Below are 16,672 nucleotides of genomic sequence, written 5' to 3'. Positions count from 1 at the left end.
AAGCTCAGAAGCTTGGAAACAGCAACGCGGAGGAGGAGCTGCGCCTTAAAGGCGGAGCTAGGTCCAACCAGGTGTTTTCCACAGCTGAATGGTTACCATGGAGATTAAAGGAGTTCTCAAAAATGCTTGAAAGAATCAAAGCAACACTGCAGGTATGTTTTTTGTTGATGAGGGAATAACATAACGTGATGTAAAGCTTTTAAAAAATGTAAAAGCTTTACAGTGTGGCAGTTGCTACGGCACAGGGAATGAGAGGAGTCGCAGAATGTACAAGACATATGTTAATTTTACACCTTTAATGGTGCACTACATCACACAAAATGAAATATGAGTATTTCTGAGAAGTATTGTAATTACACGGAGCCTTTATTTTAACAGAATATGAACGACGCTCGATTCTGTGTATTATTTAAAAAAAAAAGTGTGGACTTCGACCAGTCGGACAGTTTTCCATCCTCGGCCACCGTACTCCACGTCATATGTAAATAGCTCCAGCTAGCCTGCAGTTAGCTGTCTCAGACTTATAATGGCGTTTACGCTGTACTCTCTAATTCAAGCAGCTATCCTGTGTGTAAACGCTGTCGCTGTGTTACACGAAGAAAGGTTCCTCAGTAAAAGTAAGTAGCTCGGTTGTAAATTCCTCGAGGCATTGGACAGAACTACTGAATGTGGGCGACTTGTTAGCTTATGCTAGCGTCCTAATGAGTATACCAGGATGTAGCGGAATTATTACATGTTGTTTCGGTGTTTGTTTGTTTGTTTTCGCTCTCGGTTAGTCGGCTGGGGAGTGGACCAAAGCGTCGGAGGGTTTGGTGATGAACCAGGCATCAAAGTTCAGCTGATGAACCTGATCCGCTCTGTGAGGACAGTGATGAGAGGTGCCTGTTTCTCCTTCCTTACACTTCACACGGAACATAGCTTCAAAATAAATATTACATAACTTTTGACCAGTTTGTCTATGTTTTTGACCGGGGTCCTGGTCATATATTAAGAAGTTTTCAATAGAAAATATGAAATTGTCAACCACATTACATCTAACCACAAACCTAGAAGTTTTGTGTGTGTGCGCGTGCGCGCATGTATGTGTGTGATGGCGTGTTAGGGTCAGTAGAGATAGAAAAGAACATTTCTTCCAAAAAAAAACGTAAATTTTTTTAGATAATCTGAGAACATTTCTAGAAAAAAACATGTAATTTTCTGAATTTGCAAAATAGAAAATAGTATTACAGTATCTGATGTATTGAATACACTAGAAAGTGTGTTTAATACTTGCGTAGTTATTTCTATTAGACAAGACCAAAAATGCATATTCTAATTTATTTAATATGACTTTACATGGAAAAATACTTCTTTTAATTCAAAAACTGTTGGGTGGGATATTTTTGAATCACCTCATTTATACGTGAAAGATTGAGTAACATGTTGACCTTAATGTATTTTAAGGTTTTGTGTACCATGTAATGTAAAATACCAAACTGATAAGCTCCACTGAAAGCACAATTTATAGCCTCATAGCTACAAAATGTAGGCATGCATTATAAGATCTCAGCATTTATTTTCATTTTTGCTTAAAAAAAACATTTTTGGGAAATATAAAGTTAATATAAAATATTTTGTCATTTACATCAACACAGCCAAAGTTGTGCAAAAAGTGAGTGAAGATAATGTCAATGTGTTAAATGTTTCTTGGTGTGTGTCGTCCTGCAGTGCCGCTTATAGGCGTGAATTCGGTCTGCATTGTGCTGCTGCTTCTGTTCGGATGAAGAACAGTCGACCCAGTCCGGGTGAATCAGCCCACTGCCACAGGTCCGTCTGCTCGGGAACCACTCGGAAGAACCGGCTTCATAACAACCCCATGGCGAAGACCTGAATCTGAATGTTTCTTTCAACAACAAATAAAGTCAGAACTCTGATGACCCTTCCCCCAAAGAGTTGATCAGCTAAATACAAGTTTTACAAATCACCATCAGAGATTTTGACTCTTAAAAGAACTCGCAAGAAATTTGAATCGGTTGTTGAAAATATTGTTTTTGTCCGAATGCTCAGGAATAAAGAGCTTTTCAGATCACTCCGTCTTACAAAGTGTCACTGGAGAAATTCCTGGAGGAATTTGTTATGTACTGTAAAAGTTAAAGGATTCTTCTGGTTTTATTTGTCATTTTTAAAGAATGCTAACTCATTTTGTGCTGTGGAACTTCCTTTTGCTGTAATAACATAACCCATGAAATCCTTAAGTTTTAAATAATTTCCATGCCTGTTAGTTTGATTTCCAATTTATTCCCTTCCTGATGTTTTGAAGTTGTGAATGTTGGGGGTGAATGTTTTTAACGCCTCAACTGCCATTTCAACATATAGGACTGAGTTAAGTTTCTTATTTTGAAGGGTATCCATGAGTTTTAATCTAAAAGACCAATAGAATCACGTTTTCCATTTGTCGTAAGACCAACATTGCCCATCAATACTATGGAACCTACTCTTATTTTGAAGGCCATCTGAAAACTTTATTTTGAATGATAATAATTACTAACCTTATGGGTCCGGGAGTGTGCCTATTGGGAATGTGTGACCTATTCTACTCATAAAGACTTGAGTTTATTATTTTGAGAAGTATGTTTGTTCTACTGTGAACATTTAAACGAACCTTTTAATGGTTGCAGTCCTGACCAGTAAAGAGTCGAGCCTACTCTTTCAGTTGCAGGTTTTAACAATTTAAAACCTTCTCTTGAAATTATCCAACATATACTGGAATAATTTTGAAGAACATTGTTTTGTTCAGAATAAGGGAGTGCTTTGAGTTAATTATTTTTTCAGTCGTTTTTTGTGTGTGTGTAAATAATCGAGCACGTTTGTCTCATGACGCTTGCCGTCGAACTCCACAGCGTCTCGCGCCCTTTGACCTACATCAGAGTTGAAAACAAAGTGACTAGCATGGGAAACGCTCGCAGCTGTGTTGTGGCCTCGCTCTCTATATGCTCGGTGTGTTTAGGCTACATGTACATTCGTCGCTGTCGTAAGCTGCTGCGGCAAAATGCGCTGAATAGCGACAAACTTGGGAGCTTTGTGTATCTTTACCTGAAATATCTGAGCAGAGCTGCGACGCACCTACGTGAAGCTGACACCCCACCTACGTCATAAAATCCAGCAGATAGTCAGATTGGTTAGTGCTCCGTTAGTGCAGGTTTGTGCCGTTAAAATTTTCGTTTGTGCAGCTTTGGTTTCCGAGATATTAAAAATTATTTTTTTAGGTCATCAGAGTTCACCATCCCCCCATATAGCTCCAAAACAAACCAAAGTGGGCTGGTTCGTTGGTGCTCCGTTAGTGCAGGTTTGTGCCGTTAAAATTGTCGTTTGTGCAGCTTTCGTTGTTGAGATATTAAAAGTTATAATTTTGGCCGATTACGTAACCATCCCCCCATATAGCTCCAAAACAAACCAAAGTGGGCTACTTTTTTAGTGCTCGGTTAGTGCAGGTTTGTGCCGTTAAAATTGTCGTTTGTGCAGCTTTCATTGTTGAGATATTAAAAGTTATAATTTTGGCCGATGACGTCACCATCCCCCCATACAGCTCCAAAACAAACCAAAGTGGGCTACTTTTTTAGTGCTCGGTTAGTGCAGGTTTGTGCCGTAAAAATTTTCGTTTGTGCGGCTTTTATTGTTGAGATATTAAAAGTTATAATTTTGGCCGATTACGTAACCATCCCCCCATTACGCACCAAAACAGACCAAAGTGGGCTGGTTTGTTAGTGCTCGGTTAGTGCAGGTTTGTGCCGTTAAAATTTTTGTTTGTGCAGCTTTCGTTGTTGAGATATTACCAGTTATAATTTTGGCTGATGACGTCACCAGCCCCCCATATTGCTCCAAAACAAAGTGCTAGGTTTTGCCGCTGTCCCTTGTGAGATATTACATAATTTTGTTTTAGACAACTGACTACACCTCAATTGATGACTGTGGCCTTCGCTGGACATAACCACAAAGCAAGCAGTGATAAATTTTGTCATTATGTAAGTTAAGTTCTGCAGATTTTCAACTGTTGTACAATGTACCTTCCTTTGTTTTGAACGTCAATAAAAATTTAGAAAAAGAACAAATGTCTCATTTTAAGAAATTTTTTTAGATAGTAATTTTTTTCACCAGTAGCTATAGCTCTCTACACAATAATTGAATCCTGTCAATAGAGGACATGCAGCCATGACCATTATGTAATGTGTATAAGTTGTATGACTGTTCAACTGTGCTTTGGTTTCAGACGTGATCTGAACAATTATATTGACATTGTTGATGTCTGCTGATTATGCATTTAAAAAAGATTTTTTAAAAATCTATAGCTAACATGCTAGTTGCTTGAGCAAATGAATTTTTATGCCTCGTAAAACTGGAAGTGCATGGCAGCTTCATTGGTTCAACAAAGTTCATCCAAGTAATGTACTTAATATTTAGTAAATATATTTTAAATCCCACAAGTTTCATTTAATACAATTTCTGACATAAAATGTATGCATGGGCAGCCATGCCATAGACAGAGTCTGTTTTTGCAGTTCTCTGCAAGTCAAAAGAGGCTATCCTCAAAAACAGTAATATAGCCACTTCAGCTGCCGCTGTCTGGACAGAGCTAAGTCAGCAGTTGGAAAATAAAATGTCTGCAAAAGGCCTACACACTATTGTAAAAATGAACAGACACAACATCTGGGCAAGATTGGAAATAAATGCTCAAGAAAGTGATACTGAAAGCTCTGTGGACACAGAGTTTGACTCTGGCACCACTTCTTCTGGACAACTTTCAGATTTAAGTTCCATTTGAAGAATGGGTTAAATTTATACCTGAAACAGTTGAATACAACAAGTTTTCAACATCTGGCAAAAGGAACTACACAATTTTAAAACCTGGCACTTGGACTCATATCAATGATCTGGTGTGGAAAAAATTCAAACACACATGTACTTTTGTATTCCAAAGAGCAAAGTTTATCCAACTGTCACTAATAAGTACATTGATATCAAAGACTTCTGTAAAGAGTGTCAAGGCCATGTTACAATGACATGCGACAGAGAGCCAACAGACAACAGAATGCTCCAGTGTTCCATCGAAGGTGCTGACATCTCCCTGCACACTGGCCAGCCCAAAAGATGCATGTCAGGAACCCTTTGTGCACAAATTTCAAAGGAGTTGTGTGAGGATAGGATGGAGCCAGCTGTATGGAGGTCAGCAAAGGCATCAGAGTTGATGGATTTCCAGACTGACCTACGAGACTGGGTGTCAAACATTTGTGAGGAGAGCAGGACACACTCTGCATCTAATGGGGATAGGGATAACATCAATTTCCTCCCTGAGATTATGCCACACATTATAAGACTTGCAAGTTACTTACCACTGTGAACAGTAATCATGGTTCCCCTCTTCAAAAGTACCTGCCTCACAGCAAGCTCAGCCAATGTTGAAGCATAATTCAAAAATGTAAAACATGGCCTCTTCAAACATGAGAACTTACCCATTCGAGTTGATCACTTCATTTCTCGGCATTTTTCCTTCATCGAAGGAAATATGCGGATTTACTCTGAAAAAGCAAAACAGGAGGAGGGACAAGTTGCATCAGCAGAAGTTACAGAAGCTAGCCCTGCATTCATAATTACCCGCAATGCTGAAGGTAGCAGAAACATGGATTCTAGTGATGTAATGGAATCGGAAGCCACCAGAAACCTTTCCACCGCAGATGAAAATGCGGTTGAAAACTGGAGAGGACAACTTCTTCCACCCAAAAAGAGGAATAGGACTTCATACCCGAGTTCCTGCACTGAATGGTTCCATGCAGATTCATCATCTGGGGCCAAAAGAGTGAAAATAGGACTATTGAAAAATGGAAACATGCATCAGCCTGTTAAAGTTGGGATATTGTCACTCTCTGTGTTAAACACCTGCTCCTTTGATGCCTTTTGTAAGTGCTTATGCTGTACTTTCTGTGACAGCTCTGCATTTCAAAATGTTGTCATGAATGACAGTGACAACCCACTGTTGCAGCTGGTGAAATCCATAGCTATAGATGGTGTGACCCCGAAGAAATACTTGCATAGGGTAGATCTACTTAGTTCAATGTTTACAAAAACACAGTTGAGGTCTGGCGCCCACCAAATCGATGCACAGTGCAATAGTTCACTGTCAAAACACTGCTCTTCACAATACTGCCACCTAAACAAAGGAATGAACAGGGAAGTACCATTTGTTTTACCAGACATTTCTGTTCCGAAGATTTCTGGCATGGGTTACACAGCAAATTTGTGAGAGAAAAATTTTGGGGAGAAAGTTTGAAGACTAGGCTAAAGGAAAATAGTGTCATGCTACATGGACTCCACTCCGGGTCGCTCCTGGAACATCCTGTCATTCTGATCAGTTTTTTTTTTTTGCAAGTTTTCTATTCAAGACAGGATAAATTAATTTCCAATTGTCAATACACTGTTTGTTGTTGTTTCAATTGTTAAAGTTCATTGTTCAAATCAACACAGTTTCTTATTTGACTGTCAACTTATATTGCATTTTAAAACCAGCCACTTCCATGGTTCACTACTTCTCAATTGCCTCACAATGCAGATATTTGGGTGGGTAAAAAGCAAACCATAACACACATGTATGCAAGTTCATGCATAACAAAAATATAATAAATTACCAGAGATATTTTTCTTCTGCAACTGTATTGATTATGCATGATTTCTTGCAAACAGTACCTTTCTATAATAATTAATAACCTCAATTGCATAAAAACGACACCGAAAACAAAACTTACCACAGACAGGAATTTGCTGGAAGACAACTGGCGAGGAAATGAAACAGGGAGTACAGCATGCAGCAGGTGAAATTAATTGTCCCCTAATTAGGGAATGTACTCAGTGAATATACACTCTGAAACCACCAAATAAAGTAAAATAAGATTTCGTTGGTTTATTTAGAAAAAGTAAGAATAACAATAATAGTGTCATCTCAAATTCTCATTTGCATAATATAATCTTTGGTGACATTGTGGTCCACACAACATTCCAGTTACAAACCTGTACAAACGGAGCACTAAGGAAGTAGCCCACTTTGGTAGGTTTTTGTACCGGAGCTATATGGGGGGATGGTTACGTAATCGGCCAAAATTATAACTTTTAATATCTCAACAATGAAAGCTGCACAAACGAAAATTTAACAGCACAAACCTGCACTAACCGAGCACTAACGAAGTAGCGCACTTTGGTTTGTTTTGGTGCGTAATGGGGGTATGGTTACGTAATCGGCCAAAATTATACTTTTAATATCTCAACAATAAAAGCCGCACAAACGAAAATTTTTACGCACAAACCTGCACTAACCGAGCACTAAAAAAGTAGCCCACTTTGGTTTGTTTTGGAGCTATATGGGGGGATGGTGAACTCTGATGACCTAAAAAATAACTTTTAATATCTCAACAATGAAAGCTGCACAAACGACAATTTTAACGGCACAAACCTGCACTAACCGAGCACTAAAAAAGTAGCCCACTTTGGTTTGTTTTGGAGCTGTATGGGGGGATGGTGACGTAATCGGCCAAAATTATAACTTTTAATATCTCAACAACGAAAGCTGCACAAACGACAATTTTTAACGGCACAAAACCTGCACTAACGAAGCACTAACGAACCAGCCCACTTTGGTTTGTTTTGGAGCTTATATGGGGGGATGGTGAACTCTGATGACCTAAAAAAAATAATTTTTAATATCTCGGAAACCAAAGCTGCACAAACGAAAATTTTAACGGCACAAACCTGCACTAACGGAGCACTAACCAATCAGACTATCTGCTGGATTTTATGACGTAGGTGGGGTGTCAGCTTCACGTAGGTCTGCGACGCGGAGAGCGGGTCACCTGTACGCAGCGCGCGCCGCCGGCGGAGCGCGCGCTGCTGTTGTTTACACGGCGCTCGACTGCAGGTGAGTGAGTGAGTTAGCGGTGTGACAATAAAACACTTCATACACAAGCCGGACTGCCCTCGTTTTGAGCCGGCGTGTCTGTGCTGCTCTGTGAGGCTGGACGGAACTTTGCTGGGGAGCTTCTGCGGAGCGGCGGGATATGGACGGGATTATCCGGACGCTGAATTCAGAGACGTCCCGCTGTGCTTCCCGGAGGTTCTCTGCTCCAGACTGATGCTCATGTTGTTAACAGACCACAACTTCAGACTCAGCCCGGCAGGTACCACAACAAAAACACCAACAAACGCACGTCCCTGCAAAGGTGTTCATGACTTTCGGCGTGGTTAAGCCACATTACAATTAAACATCTGGTTTCTGTTGAGACTTGAGAGGAATAAACTCAAAAGGAGAATGATGCCTGGTTTTCTAATATTTGCTCTATGTAATATTTACAAAGAGTAAATATTTAAATCCTTTTTGTAAGTTTGATGACTTATAATGTCAACCAAAAATTGAGTGTCTCCGAATATTAGATTGTGAAAAAAAATTAAATATTGGAAACTCAATAGAGTTGTACTCGACGAATTAGGGACTTGTGGATGGGAAGAAGAAGAAGTGCATTTCAGCCCAAAAACCCAATTTTCTAGAAAACGCAAAGGGCATTTCTGAGATCCAAAAGCAGAACATTTACTAGAAACAAACTCAGACATTTTGAAGAAGATAAACATGGACATTTCTGAGTTTGAAAAGTTAAAGAATTGCTAGAAAAACACTTAGTTAGTCTCAGAAATGCTCTAGGAAATATGGACATTTATGCGTTTCAAAGGTGAAAACGTTTGACTTTTGAAAGTCGGAAATGTACTCTCACTTTTTTCTTTTCTGTCTTCAGTGACCCTAATATCTCTTTGTACCAATAAGCTGAATAACTCTAAACACCTGTAAAGATTTTCATCTAAATGTTCATACTACCACTTTGTTATTATTCAGATATTTAAATAATAAAAATACAACTAATCAATAATAATTGATATCAACTGAGATGAAACCCTTTTATATTATGATACATTTTCAGTCCCCTTTTTTTAATTAAAATTATATCTTTAGCTTACAATTTAATTAAAATTCTCCATTACTTTGTGTTGGATAATTATGTTAAAATCCAACTGAATCAAATGAATTGTGTGATCGTGTCATAATAAAGGGGGAGTGACTACTTTTGTAAGGAACTGTTAATGCTGAAGTTTTCAGCAGACCCACGTCAGCAGTTTCACCGAAACGGACTTTCTGTCGTCAGGTCTGGTCCGTGTGCGACAGAGCCTGAGAACCCTTCAGCCAATCGATGAGCTGAAGAAGGGTCCCTTCACGCTGCAGGCCGCGGTGGAGGGATACCAGCAGACGGATGCAGGGGTGGAGGTGGACATCTGTTTGTCCGCCACGTCTCGTTCCGGATGTCCGGTGTGGACAAGCGTCCTAACGCTGCTGTCACGGAGCCGGCGCCACGAGCCCAGCAGAGCCCTGCTGAGGAACGAAGGCGAGTGTGAAAACTGCTGTGGTGATTTCTGCTCAGGAACGTTCGTACCTTACATTTAGAAGCAAACAAACAACGCTCAGCCTGGTGGGAAGTGTTGTTATCCCACCAGGCTAACAACGCCAACCAAGCGTAGCCTGGTGGCCCTCCAGGCTTGTCGTACTCTGGGGGGAACTCTGCATTTACTCCGTTACATTTAAAAATGTACTGTAGGAGTATTTTTACTGTGCTCTACTATTTGCTCGTTGAGGCAGAAGCTTGGAAACTGCAGCTCTGAGTACGATCGACGTCCAGCCAGGCCTTCTGCACAGCTGAATGGTTGCCTTGGAGATTAAAGTATTTCTCAAACATGCAGGAAAGAGTCAAGGCAACAAGTATATCTTTGATGAGCGAATAACATTATAACGTGATGTAAAGCTCAAAACAACTCTGTTCTACATAATGAATCGTCTTTAAAGTGCCAACATTTTCTCATAACTTTATAATTTGGTCCTTCTGATATCATTTTTAAATGTTATGATTTGATCAATTGCTCAGTATTTGAGTAACCGTTTTTACTCTTACTTTATTTCTTGAATGGCTACTTTTTATTTTTACTTAAGTAAACATACATTGAAGTGCTGCAATGTTTTTGCACTTTTCCTTTCATACATGTGAATTTTACTCTTTTAGAGGAGGAGCCAGATGATGTGAAGCAGGTGGAGGTCAGAGTTCCCATGACTACCGGCCATCAGTGTGTTTGGCCCTTCACTGACTACTCCCCCCATCGCCTCCTCTCTCTGCCGGCTGTGATCTGCGGCCTGAAGTCTCGAATGGCGCCAGGTTTCTGGATGCTGTCCGTCTGCTTGGCCGAAATAGAAAAGCGCAGAGGTAGGAAGGCGGCCGACTAGCGACCACAGATTTTTTTTCTGCAGCCGGGCGAATGATGCGACACGTCTCTGTTGTGCCTCCAGGTGTCGCAATCATCACAGCTCCCGTCAGCGTCACGGCCCACTTTAAGGAGACTTCGCCAGCGGGAGAAACCGTGACGATCAGGTTCTGGGGCACGAGGAAAAACGAGGGTCGGTCTGCCGATGAAGACCTGAGTTTCCAGGTGCAGCTGCAGGGACAAAGCTCCTCCCACATGGTGGGACTGATTTCTAGAACCTAATTAACAGACAGGAGTGACGGTTCTGCTCAGACACTGTGAAGCGCTTACGTTTTGATTCATTAGGTTTGCTCAGTTTCAGTGTCAACAACACTTGACACTGAAACAACACCATGTTTTTTGGAAGTCCACGTCTCTTTTGACCCACCTTCATTTGCAAAGTTGCTGCTACTTTTTCTCCTAAATCCTTTTGGAACAAGCAAAGTTGGACCAACGTGTTCCATCAGAGGGTTTACAAAGTGAAAATGATATGAAAAGTACACAGCAGGTTGTGGTTTTGTTCTTGTGTTATTACGTCTTTTTTATGGTATTATTCCAACTCTATCGCTGTAATATTCTGAGCTTATTCTCCTATTATTTCAACTTGTTGTACCATGTAAATTTTTTTTCTTAGCCTCGCCCTAATACTCCGTTCATAGGATGGAGAGCGTCTGTCAACAAAAATGTTGACGTACTGATTTTCTGATCAACTTTGACGAGGCCATTCATAAACAGAATCTAATTGAAACCGTTGGCTCTATGTTTAGAGTCATCATCAATAGCTGGCTCATTTTTTGCTTGTTTTAAAATATCTGTTGGAAAAAATCTGTGTTCATTTCATTTATCACCAGAATGATCCTCACTTTGTTGCAGTAATAATAAATGTTTTATCTGGTTTCTCTTCAGCAGGGTCCAGTCAGATTGAGGTTCCGGTTTTCGCCCGACGTTTTGTAGACCTGCTGAACACTTTGTCGGTGCCGTGTCTCCCCACTGACCGCATTGGGTCAAAGAAAACATTACTCCTGCTGTGACTGAACGTTTTTCAATATTTTATCACTCCAGCGTTTCCGTTTGCAGCTTCCATGTGTGTGAGAGTCTGTCTTCTTCATTTATTTATACGCCGCCCTGTAGTGTGCGGCACAGAGAGGAGTGGCTCTTCATGCATCGCTGCACAGCTGAAAGGTCTCACTTTAAAAAATTTGGTTGTTTTGAAAAGCTTTTTGGGGTCAAACAAAATGGGCTTGGAGGGTTTGATTACAGTGGAAATGCAATTTACTAGGTGTTTTCTAATAATCACATTTTTGTTTTATGTTGGGTTTTTTTTTAGGATTTGGATGAATGGATTTTTCTTCTAAGATTATGAAATAATTATGACCTCCTCTGTCTTCTGGTTGAAAATGACTTACAATGCATGTGTGAGGATAGCTTTACAAAGAACTGGACCCTTTGTGAGAATGTAGTTCAATTTTTAAATCGGCCCTAAAATGTGTTAAAATTTTGCGCTGTCAATCACTCTCGTGTAGCCTCGCCCAAATGTTCAGGTTAGCTAGTGTGACCACCGATGACGGCAGATAAACAGTTTCTCTAGATCGGTAAGTTGTTTCTCTACTATTAGCACATTGTTATAATAGTGTTAAATTCACAAACGTAATTGATGGCGCTAAGACCTCCTCTTACCTCTGATTGGTTGTTTCTGACCGGGAGCTGTGTTTTTCTCCATGGAGGAGCTTCATTTTTTTTTTCCCATAGATCAGGAGTGTCAAACTCCAGTCCTCACGGGCCGCTGTCCTGCAGTTTTTAGATGAAATGGCTTAATGACCTCCTCCTTGTTCTCCAGAGCCTTGCTAATCACCTATTATTCTATTCAGGTGTGGTGCAGCAGAGGCACATCTAAAAGTTGCAGGTCACCGGCCCTTGAGGACTGGAGTTTGACACCCCTGCCATAGATCATCTGTCTGATAGCATTCTGTGACAATATGGTGACACGTTCAACAAATATGGAAAAGACAAATATTGGTAAAAGTTATGTATATTGCAGCTTTATGGAGCTGTTAGAATTGTACACACTCGACTAAATAGACTCAGATTTGGTCAATTAAAAATCACTCGTATCTGCAACCAATCCTGTTGGTGATTTTGGTTTAAGGCGTGGTTTGTTCTCCCTGCACACAGAGCAGTTGTAGTTCCTAAGCAGAGGCTGGGAGTGTCTTTGTTTCTGCTCTGATGAGAAGTCATTTCCACCGCCTGTACAGAGGATCAGAGGGAGGCAAACGGCTCAGACGGCTTCAGGTAAAAACACGGTGTCATTATTACCTGCCTGACTGTCCTGCTTTGCTCTGCTCTGTTTTGTTTTGTGCTCGGTGTTTTAGTGTGGAAACACTGTTCCCTTCTTGAAAATCGGCAGCAAAACTAAGCAGCCATTTACAACCTATGTATCTTTTATCTGCTCAGGAGCCGTTCTAACTCGTGTTCTCATGCATTTTGTCATTATTCATTCACAGAGTCCCGATTCTGTCACGCATGTGAGCCAGTCGAATGTAATGTTCATTTTGTCAAGCTGTTGTACAGCGTCAGCGGCATTAAACTTATAAAGCCAGAAACTGGAAACGTCCTTTACCAGGAAGTTGTTCAGTTTTGTGTTTATTTGCCTTTCCAGCCAATCAAATTCATCAACCGGATCTAAAACGTGGCACCATCAGCACATTAGTGGTTCACCACAGATTAGTCAACTAAACCAGACTTCTTCCGTTGCCATCTCAGCATCCAGACATAAATTCTGCACTGATTTTTCTCAGTAAGGAATGGTTTATATATGTTAATGTTACTGGCAAACTCATATCCACCGTGACTTTTTCTGAAGATGGAAATGAAAGAGTGAGAACAAAGCAATCACTTTCCGCCGTTTGTTCGAGCGCAGCAGGCAATTCATCTGTCTGTCTTCAAAGAGCTAATCCTGACGGAACGCAAGTTATTTTCTGCTTCTTTCACGATGCAGGCTTCATTTCTTGATCCAGAGTCCTATCCCAAATGGCAGCGTGTTCTCTCTCTCTCTTTGTCTGGTTTGTAAAATAACTCCCCACTGCTTAAAATTATCTGCTCCAGTTACTGTGGAAAAGAGCCAAAACATGCCCAGAATAATCTGAATAAAATACGGCAAAGATGTAATTTGTAGATGCTAGATTGTCGGCAGCGCTGTTTCACCAGTGTGAACAGCAGCTGTGGTGGTAAGAACCAGCAGTTCTTGGTAAATGATGAAAATAAAGTGAAGTAAAGACCCCTCTACCACCATTTTTCTGTTTTGCTTATTTGTCAGAATTATCAAAACATCCCAAAGACTGTTTCTACTATTTGGATATCACTATAAAGTAATTAATAGGTTTAAACTTATGTGTATTCTCACCTTTGAAATGAATCTCCATCTTTGTATTTTGCATCAAGACCGTCTTGAGGAGGAGGCAGCAGTGCCAGCACTTCCTTCTCTCCGCCACCAGGGAGCAGCAGCGTGGAGGTCTAGCATGACCGCCTCTGAGTGGCTTTTAAAATGCACCCTGGGAACGGCCACGCTGTGGAAGTCAACGCTCACAAACGAAGAGACCAGCTCAGGAGCCGAGATGATACAACACCCGTGGCTCCGTCCGCTCCGGATCTCATTCCTAGAACCGAAAAGGAACAAACGTTCAGCATGAGAGGCGAGACGTACCACAGAAACTCTACGCCGGTCTTGGATTCAAGCAGCCACATCTACTCAGGCCCTGACGACAACTCCACACAGCCACACGAGTCACTGACAGAGTCTTCCACCATCACCTTCGTAGACGACTACACTCTGGAGGAGTCGGTGGAGGACCAGAGTCTACAGGGAGCGGGAACGACGTACCTTAAGGAGTTTGTATTGATAGACGACGATGAAGACGGGGACATGTCGCTGAGGGAGAAGACTGTGACGGACTTCTCCGTCAGGGATGGGAACGCTGCCGACCTGGTGTGCGGGAGGCTCCTGTCCACGTCCACGGGCTCGCTGTCCGAGTCCAAAGACGAGTCTTCGGTCCGTGGCCCCCCACCGCCTGAGGAGGCCGAGGCAGTACACAAAGACGGTCCCTGCTGCTCCTGCATCGTGCTATGACTGGTCAGGAGCTTCTGAAACCCAGTGACACAGCCTTGCAAAAGTATTCATACTTGTTAAATGTTCTGGGACTTTCTTACTTGGGATGCACAGATACGAGAACGACCACATGTTATTCTTTTTGAAGCCTTTTCATGCATGAAAAACTTTTAAGTTCCACTTCCATTTCTACGGCCTGTACGGCCAATCTTCAACCAAGCATTACGGGACCAAATGAATCAGAGTCAGCGTCTGGTTCTGTTACTGAATCAGAACCACTTTTAGGATTTGATCTGCTTATTTATTCTTCTTCCCTCTCAGGAGACGTGTTTTGTGATATGAAGCACATTTGTACTTACTGGTCAAACAGGCTGTGTGAGACACTTCTTAATATTGACTTCCAGAATGTTCTTCGTGTACTTTTTCTTTAAACGGAGACGTTTATTTTGATTTCCCTGCACAGGATTTTAGCTCAGATGATCAATCCTGAAGTAAACAAAACTTCTCTAAAGTTTGTTAGAATTTTTTTATACTAAACCAGATGCATGTTTTTTTTTCAGATCTATTCATGGTGAAGGATTTTATGAGAACTACATAGAAGTTCATAATAAACTGTTGCTAACCTGAAATAAATCAAACTTTTAAGGTCTTTTTTTGTTCATGTGAAGGTAACTGCAACCAAAACGTTTGTTTTCTCTTTTCATCTTACTTTTTTAAGTTGAAAGAAACTTCTAGGAACTTGTAATAAATGATCTGTTTCCCTGGGATAGGACTGTGATTCGACACAGAGGCCCAATTCTTCTAGCAAGTAGCTCCAGACAGGAAGAGGACCTTCTTTTATCATGTCACCATGCATGTGAGCAGGATGGTAAGGAAAATAGTGAAAGAGACAACCCAGTACTCTGGACTGTCCAATCTTGCTAAATATTGAAGAAGTAGAAGGGAGATGGCCTCGGATTGAAATCTTTCTATCGCCCACCCTGCAGCCCAGACTCGTCTCTCCAGGCAGTTTTTCAGCCATTCACAACTTGGGACTAAATCGGCTCACATGACCTCATTGTAGAAGTTCAGCTAAACGGAGGACATTGTGACATTACTGGTCCTATGAGGGTGATAGTCTAGATTTCAGTCTTTAAGCCTTTTACCATCAACCATGTTGAGAACTGAACTTTTGGGTGACGTCCAGTTTCCTTCTCCTTAAGTTGAACTTGTGTTTGAGTTGTTTTTCTTAACGCATCCAGCAAATGTCTGGACAGATGAGGCTAGTGGCAAGATAGCAGTCAGAAAGTTGCGAGTTTGATTCCCCAATTGCCACTTGTCGGTGTGCACTCGGTCGAGGCATCAAAGCCGGTTTGAATCAACACATAGCTACAGAAATGGATGCGTGTGCAGTTGAGTGAACGTGTTGAGCCCTCAGAGTGGTTTGTATGACTGAAAACACTCCTGTGCAAGTTTTCTCTCCGTTATCGTTTCCAAACCTCAACATCAGATTGATACAGATCTAAACTGCTGCACCTTTTCCTGGCTGATGTAACCCAACTGCTCTTTGCTTCGTCTGCCTGAAGCGACACTTCGTGGTGTAACTTCCAGGTCAAAGCAAGTCTCACGTGAAAACCACTGATACTGAATACTGTTAAAGAGTCCTTTAACAGTCTTCAGTTTACATCTTCTGTCTTTATGCTTAGAAGACTAATGTTTGCAGCTTGAAGCGTGCGTTTGGGAGCTGTGCAGATGCCCCCTCCCACCTTCAGAGAGAGATGGGACTATTTTACTGCATTGTGTGACAGCAAAGCCCCAGTTAGGACCCTGCTGGGCGAAGATAGGAGTTTACTAGACTTATCTCCCCTCCCACAGCTACAAAAACCCCACCCCCCCCCACCCCCCCTCGCCCCCCCCCCCACACCCCCCCCCCCCCTCTAACTCTATACATACCCTACAGAGTGGTTCAGAACGGATGCAGCAGCAAAAAACTGACTAGTGGATTATTACTGAAGATGCCCTCGGTATGAACTAATATAGAGTTAATCGCAAAAAGAAAACGCACAAAATCACGAACACGGCCGCCCCGAGTTCGAGTCCCGTCCATTCCCCATTTCTGTCATATTACTGTTAAACATAGGCCACTAGTGCCGACTTTTAAAGATGACTTTTTAAAGGAACTAACATTGATCAAGAAAAAAAAACCCAAACCAAATAGTTCAAAAGTTTCCATATATAAAC

The 16,672-nt window shown here is 41.4% G+C and overlaps 3 protein-coding genes across 3 annotated transcripts; all 3 read left to right on the top strand.

Annotated features, from left to right (window-relative positions):
- The first annotated feature begins 450 nt into the window (after positions 1-450).
- On the top strand, positions 451-2,260 carry LOC129373107 (immediate early response 3-interacting protein 1-like). The gene is made up of 3 exons (XM_055050860.1): positions 451-617; positions 777-878; positions 1,708-2,260. Exons 1-3 carry the CDS (start codon positions 527-529, stop codon positions 1,761-1,763), a joined length of 249 nt encoding a protein of 82 aa, XP_054906835.1. The 5' UTR covers positions 451-526; the 3' UTR covers positions 1,764-2,260.
- A 5,594-nt stretch (positions 2,261-7,854) lies between these two features.
- Positions 7,855-11,255, top strand: si:ch211-12e13.1 (uncharacterized). Its single transcript, XM_055050857.1, has 5 exons — positions 7,855-7,936; positions 8,032-8,195; positions 9,210-9,446; positions 10,116-10,313; positions 10,397-11,255. The coding sequence occupies exons 2-5, from the start codon at positions 8,150-8,152 to the stop codon at positions 10,591-10,593; spliced, it is 678 nt and encodes a 225-aa protein (XP_054906832.1). The 5' UTR covers positions 7,855-7,936; positions 8,032-8,149; the 3' UTR covers positions 10,594-11,255.
- Positions 10,620-15,091, top strand: si:ch211-12e13.12 (paralemmin-2). The gene is made up of 2 exons (XM_055050859.1): positions 10,620-12,639; positions 13,789-15,091. Exon 2 carries the CDS (start codon positions 13,892-13,894, stop codon positions 14,471-14,473), a length of 582 nt encoding a protein of 193 aa, XP_054906834.1. The 5' UTR covers positions 10,620-12,639; positions 13,789-13,891; the 3' UTR covers positions 14,474-15,091.
- The last annotated feature ends 1,581 nt before the right edge of the window (positions 15,092-16,672 follow it).

This window comes from Poeciliopsis prolifica, unplaced genomic scaffold (genome assembly GCF_027474105.1).
Source record: "Poeciliopsis prolifica strain line A6 unplaced genomic scaffold, Auburn_PproV2 SCAFFOLD031, whole genome shotgun sequence".
NCBI lineage: Eukaryota > Metazoa > Chordata > Actinopteri > Cyprinodontiformes > Poeciliidae > Poeciliopsis > Poeciliopsis prolifica.
This window is presented reverse-complemented; position numbering and strand designations above follow the sequence as displayed.

Bases quoted from the DNA above. Each gene is read 5' to 3' on its own strand.
- LOC129373107 (XM_055050860.1), top strand. From the start codon at position 527: ATGGCGTTTACGCTGTACTCTCTAATTCAAGCAGCTATCCTGTGTGTA. The intron at 618-776 runs GTAAGTAGCTCG...GCTCTCGGTTAG, and splicing joins AGAAAGGTTCCTCAGTAAAA to TCGGCTGGGGAGTGGACCAA. The intron at 879-1,707 runs GTGCCTGTTTCT...GTCGTCCTGCAG, and splicing joins TGTGAGGACAGTGATGAGAG to TGCCGCTTATAGGCGTGAAT.
- si:ch211-12e13.1 (XM_055050857.1), top strand. From the start codon at position 8,150: ATGCTCATGTTGTTAACAGACCACAACTTCAGACTCAGCCCGGCAG. The intron at 8,196-9,209 runs GTACCACAACAA...TTCTGTCGTCAG, and splicing joins CTTCAGACTCAGCCCGGCAG to GTCTGGTCCGTGTGCGACAG. The intron at 10,314-10,396 runs GTAGGAAGGCGG...TTGTGCCTCCAG, and splicing joins CGAAATAGAAAAGCGCAGAG to GTGTCGCAATCATCACAGCT.
- si:ch211-12e13.12 (XM_055050859.1), top strand. From the start codon at position 13,892: ATGCACCCTGGGAACGGCCACGCTGTGGAAGTCAACGCTCACAAACGA.